A 23521-nucleotide genomic window follows, 5' to 3' on the forward strand; every position below is an offset into this window, starting at 1 on the left:
GACCTACGTAAGTGATTGAGTTTGTGGGGACCCTCTTTCAATATGGCTAGATATCGAAGTCTCCCAGGCAAGATGCCCCCTTACCAGTTTGCTGTTTTTGGACAAGGTGAGGACAGTTAGGGAATATTGCCATAACCCAATAGTCATCAATATTGTTAAAGCATGGAGGGCAATTCCGCAGTGGGAAGGTAATATTGGCAAAACATCTTTGCTTACACCTTTAGTGGGTATGCCGAGTTTCCTGAAGAAGGGCTTATGCCCGAAACGTCAATTCTCCTGCTCCTTGGATGCTGCCTGACCTGCTGCGCTTTTCCAGCAACACATTTTTCAGCTCTGATCTCCAGCATCTGCAGTCCTCACTTTCTCCTATGCCGAGTTTTCAACCAGGTATGATAGATTCAGGATTTAAACATTGGGCAGCTAGGGGTATATCTTGCATGGGTGATTTATTCGAGGGAGATGTAATGATGTCCTTTGATCAGTTAGTACGGAAGTACGAGTTACCTAATAGAGACCTCTTTCATTTTTTTTCAAGTTAAGGATTTTATTTTTAAAAAACCACACTTTTGACGGATCTCTCCAAATCTGACATAGAAAGAGGGGTACTAAGGGCTAAGAGTACACTCTCTGTCAGTACTTTATATCACCAATTGGAGGGTGCCACCTCAGATGAGTCTGATCGACTCTGCAAGATGTGGGAAAGAGAGCTGGGTGTTGAAGTTTCTTCAGAGGCATGGGAGGATATTTGGGAGAATGCAAGGAAGATATCAATTTGCAATAGGACCCATGCTTTACAGTTGAAGATTCTCCATAGGGTCCACTTAGCCCCAGACTGTTTGTCAAAATTTAAACCAGGGTATCTTCAGCATGTCCCAAGTGCAAGGTCTGTACGGGTACTCTTATCCATTGTCTTTGGTCTTGTGACAGGCTTCAAACATATTGGAGCACTGTGGTGGGTGCAATGGAGAGGATTTTAGGTGTAGTGGTGGAGAAGGACCCTATTTCGCTCCTTTTGGTCCTACCTATTGTATTTCCTGCAGACTCGCATAAGGAAAAACTTTTCAATATTCTTACATTCTGTGCAAGGAAGAATATCTTGCTAGATTGGATATCAGAAAACCCCCCCAGGCCTGTCGGGTTGGCGGAAGATTGTTATGGAGCATATTCCCCTGGATTTTCTCACAAATATGGTACACCACAAAACTGAGAAATTTTACAAGACATGGCAACCCTTTTTGAAATACCTGGACACAGATTTATCTGCCACACTAACAAGGGCTTTTATATAGCCGTAACTATTGTGTTTCATGAGTCCAATATCGAGGGAGGAGGAACTGCAAATGTATGAGTGTTTTGTTTGGCCGGGCTGAGTTATTACTATTTATTCGTTTGTTGTTAGGTATTTAGTTAGTTAAATAGCTAGTTTAGGGTTTTTTTTACTTTTATACTTCTCTATATATGTTTATACATTCGTATAGGAGGGTGGGTTGGGGAATTTTTTTTATTATTCGGGTTTAGTTTTATACTATTTTTCTACTGTTTTGAATTGCATTGTTTTATATTTGTTGTAATATTTAAAAATCAATTTTTGCTTAATAAAAATATATTATAAAAAAAAGCAATAGACACAATAGAAGAGGTGGGTGGATACGCAGGAAAATCTTTGCTGGTTGTGAAAAGATGCTTTGGGGCCTTGGATGGAGGTGAGGGGTATTACACTTCCTGCGGCAGAAAGGGAAGGCACCAGGAGTGGAGATGGGTGTGGTGGGGAGGGGAATATACCCCTAATGAGGGAGTCATAGAGAGAGTGGCCTCTGTGGAATGCACTTAGAGGTAGGGAGGGAAATATATCTTTGGTGGTGGAGTCTAATTGTAGGTGAGAGAAATGTTAAAGGATAATGCAATGTAACTGGAGAGTAGTGCGGTGGAAGGTGAGGACAAGGAGGGTTCTATCCTTGTTGCAGTTGGAGGGGTGGTGTTCATGGGTGGAGATGCAGGAAGTGGAGGAGATGCGCTGGAGGTATTGTTGATTACTTGGGAGGGGAAATTACAGTCCTTGAAGTAGGAGGTCATTTGGGATGTTCGGGAGTGGAATTTCTCCTCCTGTCGATATGGTGGAAGTGGAGGAATTGGGAGTAATGGGGCTGGGGCTGGGGCCGGGGCCGAGGGAAGTTGTTGTCAAGGTAGCTATGGGTGTCGGTAGGTTTGAAATAGATGTCCATATTGAGTTGGGTGTAGAGGAGCCCATTTGAGAGCAACAGACATTATGAACCTGGACAGCATGCTCTCAATGGTAGATCTGTAGAAGTCGATGAGAGTCCTTACAGACGTGCCAAATTTCCTGAGCCGCCTTAGGAAGAAAGGGCGTTGCATCTACATGGGAAGTCCAGAACCAGTCATTGGTTATAGTCACTCCGGGGAACTTGACACTCTCCACTCTCTCAACCTTAGTTCCGTTGATGTCAATGGGTACATGTTCTCCTTCTTTCTGTCTGAAGTCAATGATCAGTTCTTTAGTTTTGCTGATGTTGAGAGAGATTGTTCTCATTGTACCACGTCACTGAGTCCTCTATCTCCCTTCTGTATTTTGACTTGTCATTGTTAGATATCCGTCCCACTATGGTGATGTTACCAGCAAACTTGTCAAAGGCATTTGGAATTTGCCAACAGTTGTGGACATACAGGGTGTATGGTAGAGGACTGAGGACACATCCTTGGACACTTATTGGACAGTAGTCATGAAGGCACATTGCATGTGCTTTCTTACATACAGTGGTATGGAGGTGGCAGTGAATGGGATAAGCGACCAAGCACAAGATCACTGATAGATGGAGATGCTCAATATAGGATATTTGTATTTGTCATAATCATATTGTACTCTATATCATTTGTAACCCTGGCAAGAACCCTTCTTATATTATGCTGGGGCAGAAATCTAAAGGGGTAGATTCAAACAGTTCCAGGAAAGAGCACCACAGCTTTAGGAGGTGACAACACGTCGAACAGGCAAAGATGATTGCATATTCTCTCACTCACTCATTCACACTTGCATGAATCTTGGAACAATGATCAACAGCAGGACCTGACAAATTGTGCCCTAGCTTTTGCTCCATGGCACTGAAGCAGGTTAGAGAGTCTGATGTGACTTAAATCAGTTTTATTAGCACGATGGTAGTCAAAATCATATTACAAAGCTGTGCCTTTCCTTAGTATGCCAGACAACAATTTCATCAATGTGCTGGCTTCTCTCTAGCAGGCAACCTGAAGATAGAAATGGACGGCTCAAGGCATGCTGCCAACACAGCCTGCAGTCCTGCTTTTCCTTTTAAGGTTAAACAGCAACTGACTTAAAATCCCAGAATTCTATATTGAAGTTATTCAACAAGCTCTAATTTCAGTCTTGTGACAAAGACAGATATTTCAGGGAGAGGCTGGCCACCAACATCCACTACAAATCCACTGACTCTGTTACCTTAACATCCTCACACTCTTTTCTATCAAGACACTATTTCATTCCCTCAGTTTCTCAGTCTCCAATACATCTCTTCCAATGATTCTTCCCTAACCCTAACCCTAACCCTCTACAACAGGACCTCCAATATGTCCACCTTCTTCCTCAACCAAGGATTTTCCACTGAGGTTGACAGGGCCCTCATCTGTTCCCAACATATCTCCTGCATGTCAGCCCTCACCCCTACTCTTCACTCCCACAACAATGCGATACCCCAGTCCTCACTTATCACCCCACCAGCATCCACATCTAAAAGGATCATCAGCCACAATGTCCGACAACTCTAGCAGGATGCCATCATGTAATCCAAGATGGAGGACAGGAAAAACTTCTGGCTGGAACAGGCTGCTGCTTTTTTGAGGTATTTTAGGTGCTGGAGGTGATTTCCTCAAATTCCAGGAGCAGCAAATACTGTTTTATATGTTGTTGCAATTGTTTTGGAACTTTGAAAAAAAAGGCAAAACAACAGCACTTTTAAAAGGGAGAAAGACAGACAAAGGCAACAAGCACACGGTCTGTAAGGGAAACAGAGAAAGAAACCCACATTGCTAACTGACTCAGCAGTGAATTGGCACAGTTACTGCCCTTGCTGTTTGAATTCATGTATCACTGGACATCAGAGTGTGTCAAGAAAAACATAAAAAGCGAAATTCACAACTTATCTTGAAGGAATCTGTTTGGGAGAGGTCACAGCACAGAAACAGATAAAGTAAATAGCTTTAAGTATAGCCTTGCTGTAAATCTACAGTAATGAGTAGAGTGGGTTCTTTCTTGATCATCTGTTTTTATTGGGATCTATCTCTTGACTAAATTTCAAAAATATAAGCTATACCTATAAAGTTAGCCTGGAGCAGTGTTTTGTAGAGCAAAAAGACGGTGCTATTTTCTGGGTCTGTAGATTGGAAGGAGCAAAATGGCCTTTAGTACAGTGATATGCTCTTCTTGTCGGATATGGGAGTAAGGGTTATTGAGGATTATATCAGCAATAAATGTCTCTGGTTGCGAATCCTGTCAGATCGAATGGATCAATTGGAGCAACAGTTGGAGGCAATGAGGAATTTACAAGTGCTAGGGGTTTGATGGATGGCACTCGTAGGAAGGGAGAAAAGCCACGGATAGAGTCGAGTAGATGGGTTAACACCAAGAAAGGTAAGAGAGGTAGGCAGGTAGTATAGAAGTCTTCTGTGGCTATCCCCATTTCAAACAAGTATGTTGTTTTGGAAAATGTTGGGGGTGATGAACGTTCAGGGGAACATAGCACAAACAACCAAGTTTCTGATATCAAATCCTCTCAAAACTTGCTTCTGATATCAAGACTGACTCTAATGTAATGAGGTGCACATCAGGTTCCAAGCGATCGATTGTGTGAGGGGAATCTCTAGTCAGGGGCACAGACAAATGTTTCAGTGGCCAGCAGCAAAAAAAATCACAATAGTGTGTGACCTCCCTGGTGCCAGAATCAAGGATGTCTCAGAGAGAGAACAGAATGTTCTCAAAGGGAGAGGTCATTGTACACATTGGTACCAACAACATAGGAAGGGAAAAGGCGAGATTATAAGGGAGAATATAGAAAATTAGGCAGGAATTTAAAAAGGAGGTCCTCGAAGGTAGTAAGATCTGGATTACTCCCTGTGCTATGAGCTAGTCAGGGTAGGAATAGGAGATAGAGCAGATGAATGCATGGCTGAGAAGCTGGTGCATAGGAGAAGGGTTCACATTTTTCGATCATTGGAATCACTTCTGGGTAGAAGTGATCCACAAGAAGGATGGATTACACCTGAATTGAAAGGGGACTAATATACTAGCAGGGAGATTTGATAGACCTACTTGGAAGGATTGAAACTACTAAGTTGGGGGTGGAGGGTTGGTGGTGAAACCCATGGGAATAGTTGGGTAAGTGATGAATCTTTCAGTTGGGAAAGGGAGCAAGTCAAACAGTAAGGGCAGAAAGGAACAAAGCAGAGAATAAGATAGAACTGATAAATACTTCCCCCAAGCGTCGGGGCCTCCATTTGCTGATAGGTACGAGGTGCGGGGAGTAAAAAACATTTTCTTTTTTGAACTGAGCGGTGAGGAGAGAGGGTGGAGAGAAGCGAGGGCTACCGGGAATTTTTAAGTGGGTGAGATCTAAACCCGAGACCCTACACCTTAGGGCCTCCCTCTCAGCCACCTCCTCTAACCTTACTAAGAGTCCGCAAACTCGGTAAGTTTTCAGGTTTTCTCTTTTTTTTCTTCTCTACTCTTGGGAAATAAGGCAGGACAGGTGACTGGGGAATCAGTGGGGGAGCACTTTGGGGCCAGTGATCATAATTCTATTAGCTTCAAAATAGTGATGTAAAAAGGATAGATCAGATCTAACAGTTGAAGTTCTAAATTGGAGGAAGACTAATTTTGCCGGTATTAGGCAAGAACTTTTAAAAGCTGATTGGGCGCAGATGTTTGCAAATAAAGGGACGGCTGGAAAATGAGAAGCCTTCAGAAATGAGATAATGAGAGTCCAGAAACAATATATTCCTGTTAGTGAGAAAGGAAAGGCTGGTAGGTGTAGGGAATGCTGGATGACTAGAGAAATTGAAGGTTTGGTTAAGAAAAAGGAGGAAGCATATGTCAGGTATAGACAGGAAAGACTGAGTGAACCCTCAGAAGAGTATAAAGGCAGTAGGCGTATACTTAAGAGGGAAATCAGAACAGCAAAAAGGGGGCAGGAGATAGCTTTGACAAATCGGGTTAAGGAGAATCCAAAGGGTTTTTACAAATACATTAAGGACATAAAGGTAATGAGGGCCGCTTAAAGATCAGCAAGGCAGCCTGTGTGTGGAGCCGCAGGAGATGGGGGGAGATACTAAACATGTATCTTGCATCAATGATTACTGTGGAGAAGGACATGGAAAATACAGAATGTGGGAAATAGATGGTGACATCTTGAAAAATATCCATTTTACACAGTAGGAAGTGTGGATGTCTTGAAAGTGGATAAATCCCCAGGAATCCCCTAGAACTCTATGGGAAGCAATTGCTGGGCCCCTTGCTGAGATATTTGTATTTTCGATAGTCACAGGTGAGGTGCCAGAAGACTGGATGTTGGCTAACATGATACTATTATTGAAGAAAGGTGGTAAGGACAAGCCAGAGAACTATAGATTGGTGGTGGGCAGGTTGGTGGAGGCAATCCTGAGGGACAGGATTTACATGTATTTGGAAAGGCAAGGATGGGCAACCTGGCTTTGTGCATGGGAAGTCATGTCTCACAAACTTGACTGAGGTTTTTGAAAAAGGAACAAAGAGAATTGATGAGGGCAGGGTGGTGGACATGATCTATGTGGACTTCAGTAAAGCATTTGACAAGGATCCCCATGGGAGACTGTTTAGCCAGGTTAGACCTCATGGAATATGGGGAGAACTAGCCATTTGGATATAGAACTGGCTCGAAGACAGAGGACAGTATGTGGTGAGTGTGTTTTTCAGCCTGGAGGCCTGTGACCAGTGAAGTGCCACAAGGATCGGTGCTGGGTCCACTACTTTTCATCATTTATATAAATGATCTGGATATTAACATAGGAGGTACAGTTAGTAAGTTTGCAGATGACACAAAAATTGGAGGTGAAGTGGACAGTGAAAAAGGTTACCTCAGATTACAATGGGATCTTGATCAGATGGGCAATGGGCTAAGGAGTAGCAGATGGAGTTTGATTCAGATAAATGCGAGGTGCTGCATTTTGGGAAAGCAAAGTTTAGCAGGACTTATACACTTAATGGTATAGTCCTGGGGTGTGTTGCTGAACAAGAGACCTTGGAGTGCAGATTCATAGTTCCTTGGAAGTAGAGTCACAAGTAGATTGGATAGTGAGGAAGGAGTTTAGAATGCTTTCCTTTATTGGTTACAGCATTGAGTTGGGATGTCATGTTGCGGCTATACAGGACATTGGTTAGGCCACTTTTGGAATATTGCATGCAATTCTGGTCTCCCCCCTATCAAAAGGATGTTGTGAAACTTGAAAGGGTTCAGAAAAGATTTACAAGGATGTTGCTAGGGTTGGAGGATTTGAGCTATAGGGAGAGGCTGAACAGACTGGGGCTGTGTTCCCTAGAGCGAAGACTGAGAGGTGACCTCAGAGGTTTATAAAATCATGAGGGGCATGCATAGAATAAATAGATAGATAAGATCTTTTCCCTGGGATGGGGGAATCCAGAACTAGAGGGCATAGGTTTAGGGTGAGAGGAGAAAGATATAAAAGGGACCGAAGGGGTAACTTTTTCCACACAGAGGGTGGTGCCTGCATGGAATGAGCTGCCAGAGGAAGTGGTGGCGGCTAGTACAATTGCAACATATAAAAGGGAGGGATATGGGCCAAGTTCTGTCAAATGGGACTAGATTAGTTTGGGATATCTGGTCAGCATGGACAAGTTGGACCAAAGGGTCTGTTTCTGTGCTGTATATCTCTATGACTCTGTGACATATTCCCTTCTCCTCCCTTGTCAGCCTTCTGCAGGGATCATTCCATCCAGATTCAATCTTCCTCTACTCCCAACAACTCTCCAACGCATTGAACTGCAGTAGGTATAACATCTGCCTTTTTACTTCCTCCCTCTTCACCATCTTCGTCCCCATTCACTACTCACAATGCAGTCTGCTCTACAGTGTAGAGACAAAACACAGACTGGGCAACCACTTTGTGAAACACTCACATTGTCTGCATCCTGAATCTGTCACTTCAACACATTTGGTGGTCCCTGGCCAACAGCCCCGTCTCAAGCTTACTGTAATGCTCCAGCGAAGTTCAGTGCAAGCTGGAAGACCAACATCTCATTTTCTGCCAGGGAATGTGTAACCTTCAGGACTTAATATCAAGTCTGATGATTTTAGGGCCTGAGCATCTCCTCCAAGTCCTTACCACAAGCTCCACACAACAGGCCTCGTCATTTCATGGGCTGTGACCAAAACCATTCTATTGTCAGTTGCTAGTGGTCCCATTAGCAGCTGCTGATTCCCCCAAGGCTGACTTTTACCCATTCCTTTGACTATCCAACTGTCGTTTTCTCTTTATTTCTGGGCTTAACCTCCAACTATCATTCACTCCTTTCCACACCCCCCACCCCATCTTCAACATAATTGCCAACCTTTTCCTAGTCACAATCTATTCCAAGGAGTCAATGGACCAGAAATATTTTAACTCTGCTTTCTTTTCACAGATGCTGCCAGAACTGTTGAGTTTTCCCATCAATTTTTGTTTTTAATTCAGGAGCTAATGGCCCAGGGGAAATTATTCAGCTAATAGTCTTGCTTTACCTCTCCATCAAGTTTCCATTGTAAGGTGAAGATGTAAACTTCTTTTAACCATTTCAATAAGATGGTTTTGAAGTTTTTCCTTTGTTTACAGCTGTCCAAAGGCAGACAACTCACAGCCTCATACAGGCATACAGCATGGAAACACACCATTCAGTCCAACCAGTCCATATCGAACATAATTCCAAACAAAACTGGTCCCACCTTGCCTGCTCCAGGCCCACATTCCTCCAAACTTTCCCTATTCACGTATCTATCCATATGTTGTAACTGTACCCGCATCTACCACTTTTTCATTCCACATGCAAACCACCCTGTGCAATAAAACCTTGCCTCATGTCTTTTTTAAATCTCTCTCCTCACACCTTAAAGATGTGCTCCTCGTCTTGAATGCCCCTTTCTGGAGGGAAGACAACTACCATCAACTCTATCTATACCTCTCATTAATTTATAAATTTTTATGAGTTCACCTCTCAACCTTCAACCTCCGGTGAAAAGCTCCAGCCTATTCAGCCTTTCTTTACAACTCAAACCTTCTATACCCAACAACATCCTGGTAAATCTCTTCTGAACCTTTCCTGCTTGATAACATCCTTCCTAATACTGGGCAACCAGAACCGTACACAGTATTCCTCACCAATATCCTGTACAGCCTCATCATAATGCCCCAACTCCTATACTCAAAGGACTGAACAATGAAGGGGAGCATGACAAATACCTTTTTAACTAACCTGCCTATATGTGATGCAACCTTCAAAGAATTATGTACCTGCACCCCTAGGTTCCTCTGTTCTACAACACCACCCAAGGCCCTACCTTGTATAAGCCCTATCCTTGTTTATTACACCAAAATGCAATACCTCACATTAATCCAGATTGAACACCATCTGCCATTTTCAGCCCATTGACCCATCTGATCAAGATTCCTTTGTAATCTGAGAAAACTTTCTTTACTATCTGCAATATCACCTGTTTTGGTGTCATCTGTAAACTTACTAACCATGCCTTTTATATAAATTAATTGGATGAGAATATAAATGACAAAAAAAAGCCCATAAGATGACAAGAGGACCTAGAACTGATCCCCATGGAATATCACTGGTCACAGGCCTTGATTTCAAAAAACAAATCTCCACCATTAGTATGTGACCTGCTGTTAAGTCAATTATGCATCCAATTTGCAAGCTCACCCTGAATCCCATCTGACCCAACGTTACTAATTATAGTAGTTCCCCCCCCCGTACCCATGGGGGATACGTTACAAGACCTACCACAGAAGCCCAAAATGACGGATAGGAGTAAACCCATTCAATTAAATGGGAAGCTTCCCAGCAGCCCCCTGTTCCCTGTTTCTGGAACGTTCCCTATAATATGTTTGGGCCGTAGTAAACTGTAGGTAACTGAAACCATGGAAAACAATTCTGTGGATACGGGGGTCGACCTGTAGTCTACTATATGGAACCCCTTTAAAGGCTTTACTAAAATCTAAATAAACAACGTTCACTGCTCTGCAATCAATCTTTTTGATAACTTGCTCAAAAAACACAATCAAGTTTGTGAGGCATTATTTTCCTCGCACAAAATCATGCTGACTGTCCTTAATCAATTTTTGCCTCTCTCAATATCCATAAATCCTATCTCTTATAATCACTTCTAAAAATTTACCTGCAACCGAAGTCAGACTGACAGGTGTAAAGTTATGTTTAGTCCGCTTTAATTGGAATGTGTATACAATGCAGGGGGTTCAGAAGCTCCTGGAAATACAATAATGTAATCGGAATCATCTGTGAACCCAACTAGCTTTTCCATTTTCAAAAGCCCCCAGGCTAATAATGTCAAGGTCTTCCTACATGGGGGTTGCTTCAAAATTTGACAAACTGTGAATGTACTGAACACTGACCAATTATTGGTGAACTTCTGATAAAGTAACTGAAAATGGTTCAGTCCAGGACACCACGCTGAGAAATGCCCAAAGTGACTAACCTTTAGCAATCACAAGAACTTTGTTAATGTTGAATAGCAAACAAAGCAGTTGAGACCTTTCTCTGCCAATTCCCATTCACTTCAATTTTTCTCAGGCTGTTGATGCCACATTCAGTCAAATCCTGCCTTGCTATCAAGAGCTGTCAATTCTAGTACTCTGCTCTTTTGTCCATTTTTGGACTAAGGTTATCATGAGCACTGTTTTATCAACATTAGCACAATTCCTTGTCTTCTGTTCTAGGCATCCTCATCGGTTCTACTCATTCCTCCTCACGCCAGCAGCATAAAAAACAGCATTTTTCAGTCTCTTTCAGTTCCGAACAGGAGTCACAGCAGATTTCAAACATGAACTATTTCTCTCTCCACAGATGCTGCTGGACCTGATGAGCTTCTCCATCATCATTTTTATTAACCACAGGTATCTCACTCTGTACCTGGTTTGATTCCAACCAGCAGAGATTTACAACTCCTCAATTCCTACTGACTCTAATTTTGTTGAGTCAAGATTAGAGTGGTATTGGAAAAGCAGGAAAATAGACGTTTCGGACAAAAACACTTCATCAGGATTCTTGATGAAGGGCTTTTGCCCAAAAACATCTATTTCCTGCTCCTCGGATGTGGGTGACCTGCTATGCTTTTCCAGCACCACTCTAATCATGACTCTAATCTCTTGTATCTGCAGTACCCACGTCAGTCTAATTTTGTTAGGGCTCCTCAATGTTACACTTGGTAAAATTTGACCTTTGTGTCGATGGTGGTCACTCTCATCTCCCCTCTGGACTTCAGCTCTTGTATCTACATTTGAACAGAGGCTATAGCAAGGTCAGGAGCTGAGTAGCCTGGAAAAACCCAAACTGAGGATCAGTGAGCAGATTATTGTCAAACAATTGCTGCTTGAATGCATTGTTGGTGATCTCTACATCGCTTTCACTGGATAATGAAAAAACAGACTGACGGGCAGGCAATTGGCCAGACTGAATTTGTCTTTTCTTTTCTGCATAGGAGGAAACCTGGGCAATTTTTCACACTGTCAGGGAGGTGCAAGTATTGTAGCTGTTTGGCTATAGTTGCAGCAAGTTCTGATGCACATGCCTTCAGTAATATTGTCAGAATGTTTCAATGGCTATACCCTCTGCAGTCCTTCAGACATTTCTTGATACTCCATGGAATGAATTGAAATGGCTGAACCTCGGCACCTATGATGCTGGTAATAAGCAGAGAAGACGGAGAGGGATCATTAACTCAACACTTCCTACTATAAATCGTTGCAAGTCCTTCAGCATCATTGGGAATATTTCTGGAGCCTCCTCCTTCAATGAGTTGTTTAACTGTCCACCAACATGATAACTGACGTGGCAGGACTGGAGAGTTTAGGTCTGACCTGTTAGTTGTGGATTCTCTTTGTTCTATCATTTGCTGCTTATACTGTATGCCATGCATGCAATACGGTGTTGGAGCTTCACCAGGTTGACACCTTATTTTTAGGTTTGTTGAACCAAGAATGATTTCCTGGCTTAATGGCAACCGGACAGTGGGGGGATGTGCTCGGTCATGAGATTTGTGATGATAAAGAGGTGCATTTTGTCCTTTTTTTTGAAGAGCAGCTTTAAGACAGAGTAACTAAGCAATCTATGCAAAGCCAATAAACAGCTTGAGATGCTTTGGAGAGTTTATTTGAAAATTGGAACAATGGAAGCAGCATGAATGGGTGGAGTCAGGCTCCCACAGAACCAGGATTTTAGTTTAGCTCTCAGCTGTTGTTACAGTCTTGCATTTCATTGTGGAAATTGTCTCTCTCCACCAGAATTTTCTCTCTCTGCTGCTAGAATCTCACATGAGACAACTTATTTTTCTGAATTTGCCATTGCGAAGGGTGTGTTTATGAGAAGTTATTATATTAGAACAGTTGTTGTTTAATCATTAAATAATTTATTATTCTGTTAAATTTTCCAATTAAGTTAAAGTTAGAGAGTCATAGAGATGTACAGTATGGAAACAGACACTTCGGTCCAACCTGTCCATGCCGACCAGATATCCCAACCCAATCTAATCCCACCTGCCAGCACCTGGCTCATATCCCTCCAAACCTTTCCTATTCATATACCCGTCCAAATGCCTCTTAAATGTTGTATTGGTACCAGCCTCCACCACATTCTCTGGCAGCTCATTCCATACATGTACCACCCTCCTAGTGAAAAAATTGCCCCTTCGGTTTCTTTTATATCTTTCCCCTCTCACCCTAAGCCTATGCCTTCTAGTTCTGGACTCCCTAACCCCAGGGAAAAGACTTTGTCTATTTATCCTATCCATGCCCCTCATAATTTTGTAAACCTCTATAAGGTCACCCCTCAGCCTCCGACGCTCCAGGGAAAACAGCCCAGTCTGTTCAGCCTCTCCCTGTAGCTCAGATCCTCCAACCCTGGCAACACCCTTGCAAATCTTTTCTGAACCCTTTCAAGTTTCACAACATCTTTCCGATAGGAAGGAGACCAGAATTGCATGCAATATTCCAACAGTGGCCTAACCAATGTCCTGTACAGCCACAACATGACCTCGCAACTCCTGTACTCAATACTCTGACCAATAAAGGAAAGCATACCAAATGCCGCCTTCACTATCTTATCTACCTGCGACTCCACTTTCAAGGAGCTATGAACCTGCACTCCAAGGTCTCTTTGTTCAGCAACACTTCCTAGGACCTTACCATTCAGTGTATAAGTCTTGCTAAGATTTGCTTTCCAAAAATGCAGCATCTCGCATTTATCTGAATTAACCTTCATCTGCCACTTCTGAGCCCATTGGCCCATGTGGTCCAGATCCTGTGGTAATCTGGGGTAACCCTCTTCGCTGTCCACTACACCTCCAATTTTGGTGTCATCTGCAAACTTACTAACTGTACCTCTTATGCTCGCATCCAAATCATTTATGTAAATGACAAAAAGTAGAGGACCCAGCACCGATCCTTGTGGCACTCCACTGGTCACAGGTCTCCAGTCTGAAAAACAACCCTCACCACCACCCTCTGTCTTCTACCTTTGAGCCAAATGGCTCCTTCTCCCTGTATTCCATGAGATCTAACCTTGCTAATCAGTCTCCCATAGGAAACCTTGTCAAATGCCTTACTGAACTCCATATAGATCACATCTACTGCTCTGCCCTCATCAATTTTCTTTGTTACCTCTTCAAAAAACTCAATCAAGTTTGTGAGACATGGGTAATCCAAGATGGAGGATGGGAAAAATTTCTGGCTGCAAGAGCTGCTCCTTTTTTTTCAGGTATTTTAGGTGCTGGAGGTGATTTCCTCAAATTCCAGGAGCAGCAGTTACTGTTTTATATGCTGTTGCATTGTTTTGGATCTTTGGGAAAAAAAAGTCAAAACAACAGCAGTTTAAAAGGGAGAAGAGCAGACAAAGGAAGCACATGGTGAGGACAGTGCGGGGGGTGAGGGGAGGGGAGAGAGAGAGAGAGAGAGAGAAAGAGAAAAAACCTGCACAGTTATTGCTTTTGCTATTTGAATTCGTGTATCGCTGGGCATCGGAGTGCATCTGGGAAAATTAACTAACAGTGAAATTCACAACTAATCTTGGAGGAATTGTTGGGCGAAGTTCACAGCCAAGAATCAGATAAGTTAATTTGTTGTTTTAAGTCTGTCCAAGAGAAAGGCTGTATTAGTGAGTACAGTGGGTTCTTTCTTGATTATTTGTTTTTGGAGATAAGTCTCTTGATTAAACTTAAAATATAAGCTATAGCTAATAATTTAACATGGGGCAGTGTTTGTAGAGAAATGAGACAGTGTTATTTTCTGGGTCTGTAGATTGTGAAGGAGCAAAAATGGCCTTTGCAGTGATATGTACTTCTTGTCAGACGTGGGAGTTTAAAGAGTGTTTAAGGGTTACTGCAGATTATATCTGCCATAAATGCTGTTGGATGCGAATCTTATCAGATCGAGTGGATTGGTTGGAGAGACAGATAGAAGCGATGAGGAATTTGCAACAGCAACAGTTATAGTAAGGGGGGAAAATCTCAAATACAGTCACATAGATGGGTTAACCCCAGGAAGGGTAAGAGAGGCAGGCAGCTAGTACAGGAGTCTTTTGTGGATATACCCATTTCAAACAGGTATGCTGGTTTGGAAAATGGAGGGGGTGATGGATTCTCAGGGGAACATAGCACGAACAGCCAAGTTTCTCATATTGAGGCTGGCTCTAATGCAACGAGGGGTACGTCGGCTTCCAAGAGATCAACTGTGTTAGGGGATTCTGTAGTCTGAGATACAGACAGACATTTCTGTGGCCAGCAGAGAAAAAGCAGAATGTTGTTTCCCTGGTGCGTTGTTTCCCTTGTGCCAAGATCAAGGATGTCTCAGAGAGGGTGCAGAATGTTCTACGGGGGAAAGGAGCCAGCAGGAGTAATTGTCCACATTGGAACCAAAGACATAGGAAGGGAAAAGGTTGAGATTCTGAAGGGAGATTACAGACAGTTAAGGAGAAATTTAAAAAGGAGGTCCTCAAGGGTAGTAATATCTGGATTACTCCCAATGCTACGAGCTAGTGAGGGCAGAAATAGGAGGATAGAGCAGATGAATGCATGGCTGAGGAGCTGATGTATGGGAGAAGGATTCACATTTTTGGATCATTGGAATCTCTTTTAGGGTAGAAGTGACCTCTACAAGAAGGACAGATTGCACCTAAATTGGAAGGGGACTAATATACTAACAGGGAAATTTGCTAGAACTGCTTGGGAGGATTTAAACTAGTAAGGTGAGGGGTGGGACCCAGGGAGATAGTGAGGAAAGAGATCGATCTGAGATGGGTACAGCTGAGAACAGAAGTGAGTCAAACAGTCAAGGCAGGCAGGGACAAGGCAGGACTAATAAAATAAACTGCATTTATTTCAATGCAAGGGGTCTAACAGGGAAGGCAGATGAACTCAGGGCATGGTTAGGAACATGGGACTGGGATATCATAGCAATTACAGAAACATGGCTCAGGGATGGGCGGGACTGGCAGCTTAATGTTCTAGGATACAAATGCTACAGAAAGGACAGAAAGGGAGGCAAGAGAGGAGGGGGAGTGGCATTTTTGATAAGGGATAACATTACAGCTGTGCTGAGGGAGGATATTCCTGGAAATACATCCAGGGATGTTATTTGGGTGGAACTGTGAAAGAAGAAAGGGATGATCACCTTATTGAGATTGTATTGTAGACCCCCCAATAGTCAGAGGGAAATTGAGAAACAAACTTGTAAAGAGATCTCGGCTATCTGTAAGAATAATAGGGTAGTTATGGTAGGAGATTTTAACTTTCTAAACATCGACTGGGACTGCCAAAGTGTTAAAGGTTTAGATGGAGAGAAATTTCTTAAGTGTGTACAAGACAATTTTCTGATTCAGTATGTGGATGTACCTACTAGAGAAGGTTCAAAACCTGTCCTATTCTTGGGAAATAAGGCAGGGCAGGTGACTGCCTCAGGCGACTGACTGTGAGGAGTTTGCACATTCTCCCCGTGTCTGCGTGGGTTTCCTCCGGGTGCTCCGGTTTCCTCCCACCGTCCAAAGATGTGCAGGTCAGGTGAGTTGGCCATGCTAAATTGCCCATAGTGTTAGGTAAGGGATAAATGTAGGGGTATGGGTGGGTTGCACTTCGGCGGGTCGGTGTAGACTTGTTGGGCTGAAGGGCCTGTTTCTACACTGTAATGTAATCTAATCTGTAATCTAAATCTAAACGACTGAGGTGTCAGTGGGGGAGCATTTTGGGGCCAGCGACCATAATTCTATTTGTTTTAAAATAGTGATGGAAAAGGATAGACTAGACCTAAAAGTTGAAGTTCAAAATTGGAGAAAGGCCAATTTTGACGGTATTAGGCAAGAACTTTTGAAAGTTGATTGGAGGCAGATGTTCGCAGGTAAAGGGATTGCTAGAAAATGGGAAGCCTTCAGAAATGACATAACAAGAATCCAGAGAAAGTATATTCCTGTCAGGGTGAAAGGGAAGGGTGGTAGATATAGGGAATGCTGAATGACTAAAGAAATTGAGGGTTTGGTTAAGAAAAAGAAGGAAGCATATGTCAGGTATAGATCGAGTGAATCCTTAGAAGAGTATAAAGGAAGTAGGAGTATACTTAAGAGGGAAATCAAGAGGGCAAAACGGGGACATGAGATAGCTTTGGCAAATAGAATTAAGGAGAATCCAAAGGGTTTTTACAAATATATTAAGGACAAAAGGGTAACTAGGGAGGGAACAGGGCCCCTCAAAGACCAGCAAGGCGGGGAGATACTAAATATTTTGCATCAGTATTTCCTGTGGAAAAGGATATGTAAGATATAGATGGTGACATCTTGCAAAATGTCCAGATTACAGAGGAGGAAGTGCTGGATGTCTTGAAACGGTTAAAGGTGGATAAATCCCCAGGACCTGATCAGGTGTACCCAAGACTCATTGGGAAGCTAGACAAGTGATTGGCTGGGCCTCTTGCTGAGATATTTGTATCATCGATAGTCACAGGTGAGGTGCCCGGAAGACTGGAGGTTGGCAAACACAGTGCCAATGTTTAAGAAGGGTGGTAAAGACAAGTCAGGGCACTATAGACCGGTGAGCCTGACCTCAGTGGTGGGCAAGTTGTTGGAGGGAATCCTGAGGGACAGAATGTACATGAATTTGGAAAGGCAAGGACTGATTAGGGATAGTCAACATGGCTTTGTACAAACATTGTACCAAATCTTTATTTTGTTTGTATTTTAACTGTTGGGTAAGAATAATTTGTGATTTGCTTAAAGTTGGATAGTGCAATCAATCAAATTACATCTGGAACACAGCATCTTAACCTAACTTTTATCATACTGAAAGGCAAATGGATCTAGGTTATCCCCAATGATAGTTTTGAAGGATGGCTTGGTCTGGTCCACAGAAATTGCAGATTTTGTTTGAGTAATTTTGCTGCATCTCATGCCATGCAGCACCTGATGGATGCCTCGTCCAGTTGAGTTGCACAGTCCATTTGAAATATAGCCAATTCCACATGGTGGTAGCACCAGACAACAGGATACAAAGCATCATCACTGTGAAGATAGGGCCTGGGCTCCTCAGGTATGTGTGGTGGTCATGCATGGAGCGATGCAATTGCAATGCACAGACTGGCAATGAAGAAGTCATAGAGTCATCAAGTATGTTTTTCCCTCACCACCTGCTGTAAGCCTAGTCTAGTAGGCAAACCCCTTACAACTCCACCAGTTCATCCAGCTGCTCTTGATGGTGGACTTCAGTGCTCCAAGTCATTGCATATTTTGTGCCCTTTCTATCTTCAGTGTTTCATCGAAGTACTACACAACACAAACTCATTAACTGAAGGGAGCCATGCGCGCTAATCATCAGGAGGTTACTTTACCAGGTTTGAACTGATGCTTGAAACGTCATTGGTCCAGAGTAAATACTGAAGTCTCCCAGGCCAATTTCCTCCCAAATGCATGCTGCTCTGCTAGTACTCGGAAGGGGGGCAGGACATAGCCAGGGATGCAGATGGTGCTGTCTGCAATTGTGCCTCTTCAGCAGTGCCAACAGGACTCAAGCCAAAGCTTTTTGTCTTGCGTTCATCCTAAGTAGGATGTCAGAACAAATTTTGAAAAACATGGGACACTTCTTTATGAAGCATGAGACGATGATGCTGATTACTAATTAATTATTGACATTAAAGACCTTCTAGCAATGCCCTTGCTTTTTGAAAGAGCTGTTCAGGAGAAGTCTGATTCATTAGCTCAGGGAATTAGGAGGGTGACAAAAGTACGTGGTTTCTTTGGCTGTTTTTGACTTCGTCATAGAGTCAGAGTAATGCAGCATGGAAACAGGCCCTTTAGCCCAAACTGGTCCATGCTGCTCACTCCATTAGTTCCAATTGCCCACATTTGGCCCATATCCCTGTAAACCCATCTCATCAATGTATCTGTCCAAATGTTTTTAAATATCACGAGGATTCCCAGGGCCATCCCCTCCTGACTGTAAATTGCAGTTTTACGACCCAGGGGAGTATGTCCTGCTGTTGGGGTAGGGCACATCCGAGGATATAATGGACAAGGCGAGGACAACTACTGTGAAAACCCTTAGTCAAATTAATTCCACCCTTACAATTTTAATACAGTATTTAGTAAACAGCAATTTAATTTCTAGAAGTTTGCAATCACAATTGCTATATATTAAGTTTTTGCACAAATACCTTGTGGCGGTGAGTAATCATCAGAGTCTGTGTCACTTTCACTACTGTCCTCCACAAGAAAACTGGGGTAATTCCAAGATATTCCCAGGATACCATCAGATTCATGAAGCAATACATGAGCCAGCATACGTCCATGGCAGTCCATCACTATTACTTGTCCATCAGCTGTACCAAATAACACCTATAAGAAGATACAAAAATAATGAACAGACAGCAAGATACCAAACAACCAAAGGCTTCTTTATCATAGAAAATTATTGCCAAACTATTTAAAGTATAATACTGAAGCAATAATGGAAATGAACATGAAGACTCTATGAAAGATATGTTTGAGTCTCCAAGTCATTAGTTCTTACTGACTCGGTTAACAACAATTTTGTGTGCACAACCAACCAACTGCTGCATGTCAATTATCTTTTTGGCCTGTACAAGGCTTTCATTTTGATGTTAGATCTGTCCAGGAACAAATGTAGCTGCTCTCTGCAGTGTGATTCCTAGAGCTATAAACATGTACAACGTAGCAGGTCCATCCAGTGCATTGTCAAAGATCTATTTTTCCATTTTACAGATTTTGGCACATTGCACAATCCTACTTGGCAATGTCAAGTAATATCTGAATACTGCTTAAATATTACAATAATTTCAGACTCAACCACACTTTTAGACAGTGAGCTTCAGAATACAAACAACCTCTAAGTGAAAAATGCCTCAATTCTCCTCTTAGCCTTCTCTTGTTTAACTTAAATATATGCTCCTTGGTTCTTGACCCCTCTATTAATTGAGGAAATACCTTCCTATCCAGTCTAATAATGTCCCTCAATCTTGTACACCTCTGAAAGGTCTGGTCTCAATATACCCAATCTTGAGCGGCACGGTGGCACAGTGGTTAGCACTGCTGCCTCACAGCGCCAGAGACCCGGCTTCAATTCCCACCTCAGGCGACTGACTGTGTGGAGTTTGCACATTCTCCCCGTGTCTGCATGGGTTTCCTCCGGGTGCTCCGGTTTCCTCCCACAGTCCAAAGATGTGCAGGTCAGGTGAATTGGCCATGCTAAATTGCCCGTAGTGTTAGGTAAGGGGTAGATGTAGGGGTATGGGTGGGTTGCGCTTCGGCGGGGTGGTGTGGACTTGTTGGGCCGAAGGGCCTGTTTCCTTATAGTTCAGACCCTCCAGCTCAGGAAGCAGCCTGGTAAACCTCCTCTCCAACTCCTCTATTGCAATCATATCCTTCAAGTGTTTCAGATATTTACTAATCAACCTACTCAGCAATGTGATCACACACGCTTTGCAGCAAGCAGAACTTGAGCCTGGGATTCTGGCTCAGAGGCAGGGACATGACCACATGCACCATTAGCATTTTATACATTTCCTGTACAACATACTTGCTCTTGCATTCTACACTGTAGGTATCCCATATGCCTGGTTTCCTGTGCTATTACCTTCAATGATCTGCAGATAAGCATATAGAGTCATAGAGTAATAAAGATGTACAGCACGGGAACAGACCCTTTGGTCCATCTTGTCCATGCCAACCAGATATCCCAACGCAATCTAGTCCCAGTATTTTCCAGTATTTTCAGTGTTTTCCAGGATTCTACCATTTGTACTGTGATCTCTTTCGGGCATAAGCCCTTCATCCTGATGAAGGACTTATGCTGAAATGTCGATTCTCATGCTCCTCTGATTCTGCCTGATCAGCTTTGCTTTGCCAGTACCACACTCTTAAAATCTGATCTCCAGCATCTGCAGTTCTCACTTTCTCCATACTGAAATCCCTTGCCTTGTTAACCTGTCCCAGGTAAATTACAGTACATGAAGGACTGAATATCATTTGCCACAGCTTTGACTACCTGATGCCTCTCTTGAATATCTTATTGCAGTTTTATAGATCTTCACCATTTACCACATTACCAATTTGAGAAATTTGTAAATTTCTTGACCACACTCCCTATACTTAAGTCCTAATTATAAATGTACAACACAAATAGCAAATATCATAGCACCAAGCCCTGCAGAACCCCACTGGAAACAGACTGCCAGTCACAAAAACACCCTATGCTTCCTGCCTTTCAGTCAATTTTGGATCCAATGTATCACTTTGTCTTGGGTTCTATGTATTCTTACTTTCTTCAGCCATCTGGCATTACAGTCGGGGTCAAAAGCTTTGCTGAAGTCCATACAGAGTCATAGTCATACAGTCATAAAAACAGGTCCTTTGGTCCACCATGTCATTGCTGACCAATGAATACCAAAATACAATATTACATTTACCTGCACTTGGCGCGTAAGCTATGTAGTAGCATTTTAACTGCCTGTCCAGATGGATGTTAAAAAGTTAGATAGTATCTGCCTCCATCATGTTCCATATTGGTACCACTCTCTAGGTGAAAAACAAATTCTCATAGTCCCTCTAAACCATTTATTCTTCACATTAAACTTATGGTCCCTAGTCTGAAACACACCTGCCATGGAGAAACATTCTCATGATCTACTCTGTCCATGCTTCTCAATTTCAGAAACCTCAACCATAGCTCCCATCAGCCTCTTCTGCTCCAGGGAAAACAAACACAGCTTATAAATATCTCCTCATAATGGATATTTTCCATTCTGGACAACATCCTGGTGAATGTCTTCTGCACCCTCTACTGTGTAATCTAAATCCTCCCAACAGTGTGGCAACCAGAACTGCACAGTTCTGCACCCTAACCAATGGTCTATACAGTTGTAACAATACTTCCTTGCTCCTATATTCTACACCCCAGCCAATGAAGGCAAGCATCCCAAATGTTTTCTTCACTACTCTATCTACCTATGTTGACACCTTCACAGGTGTATGGATTTGAAGGCAAGGCTCCTTTGTTCCTCAATACTCCCTAGGGACCTACCATTAATTGCATAAATCTTTTCCTTATTAGGCCTCCCACAATGTATCACCTCACATTTTCCAGGACTAAATTCCATCTATCGTTGTTCTATCCAATTTAGCAGATTATCAACATCAGACTGTAGCCTGAGACCATTTTCCTCACCATCAACGCCACTAATTTTCATGTAATCTGTAAACTTACTGATTATAACTTCTACATTCATATCCAAGTCATTAACATACAATAAAAAAACAACAAGATTCCAGCATCAATCGCTAAGGTAGACTGCTGATCACAGGCTTCCAATCACAAAAATGACCTTCCAAGATCATCCTTTGTCTCCTATTTGGATATATCAATTTTGAATCCAGCTTGCCAAATTGCCATGAATCCCAAAGGCCTTCCAAATGGGACCTTGTCAAAGGCCTTACTGAAATCCAAGTGAACCAAATCAACTCCACTACCCCATCAATGTATTTTGTCACTTTTCAAAAAAACTCAATTAAGTTAGTCAGACAGAATTTCCCTCCAACAAATCCACAATGATCAATCCTTGCCTTTTTAAATGTTGTTTACTCCTATCCCTCAGAAATTTTTCCAATAATTTCCCTACATCAGATTTTACTTCAGACTAACTGGTCTATAATTATCTAGTCTATCCAGCTTTCCTTCTTGATCAAAGGAACAACATGAGCTATCCTCCGTTCATCTTCCATTTCACCTGTGGCCAGCAAAATATTAAATATCGCTGCCAGCATCCCAGCAATCTCACCCATTCTTGCCCATAGCAGCTTAGGATACATTTCATCAGAAGACCAATGTACTTTTATACTTTCTAAAACATGTAATATCTCCTCCTCAATATTTCTAGACCTTCATCATCCTAACTGAAATCTCCAGCTACAATGACTTTCTCCTTTGTGAATTGGGATTAAAAAATATTCACTTAAGACCTCACGTACATGCTCTTGCTTAACACACTGATTGCCCTCTCAGTATTTAATAGGCCCTACTCTTTACCTTGTAATCCTCTTACTCTTAATATACTTAATAAATCCCTTGGAGTTTTCCTTAATTCTAACTGCCAAAGATATTTTGTAACCCCTGTGTAACCTTCTAATTTCATTTTTAAGCAACCTTCCACAATCCCTAACTTTTGGAGCACCACTCCTTGAAGGAGCGGTGCTCTGAAAGCTAGTGCTTCCAATTAAACCTGTTGGACTATAACCTGGTGTTGAGAGATTTTTAACTTTGTACACCCCAGTCCAACACCGGCATCTCCAAATAATTTCTACAATCCCTATACTCCTGAAGGAGCTTTTCATTTTAAAAACGCTCTGTCCCTAACATATGCTTCATTCTTTATCTTCAGACTCTCGACATCTCTTGACATCCAGGGCTCCCTGGATTTGCTGCCCTTGCCTTTCACTCTTAGTGGAACATGCTGGCGCTGAATTCCAGCTGTGTTACTTTCCAAATGTAGACTTACCTGCAAATAGATTATCTCAGTCTATGCTTAGCAGATCCTGTCCAATGTTATTAAAATTGGCCTTCCCCAGTTTATATACCTAACATTTGCATGACCCTTCCTTTCTATAACAACTTTGAAACTTAAAGTTATGGTCACTATCCTCGACATTTCAGCTACTTAACAGGCTGTCCTAGGATTA

The 23521-nt window shown here is 42.5% G+C and overlaps 1 protein-coding gene across 2 annotated transcripts in view; it reads right to left on the reverse strand.

Moving 5' to 3' along the window:
- tulp4a (TUB like protein 4a) overlaps window positions 1-23521 on the reverse strand; it is a 451862-nt gene that overhangs the window by 334147 nt on the left and 94194 nt on the right. For both annotated transcript variants that reach the window (XM_072581106.1, XM_072581105.1), the window contains exon 4: window positions 18985-19165. In XM_072581106.1, the coding sequence (XP_072437207.1) occupies window positions 18985-19165 (181 nt within the window). The remainder of the gene's footprint in view (window positions 1-18984; window positions 19166-23521) is intronic.

This window comes from Chiloscyllium punctatum, chromosome 11, assembly GCF_047496795.1.
Source record: "Chiloscyllium punctatum isolate Juve2018m chromosome 11, sChiPun1.3, whole genome shotgun sequence".
NCBI lineage: Eukaryota > Metazoa > Chordata > Chondrichthyes > Orectolobiformes > Hemiscylliidae > Chiloscyllium > Chiloscyllium punctatum.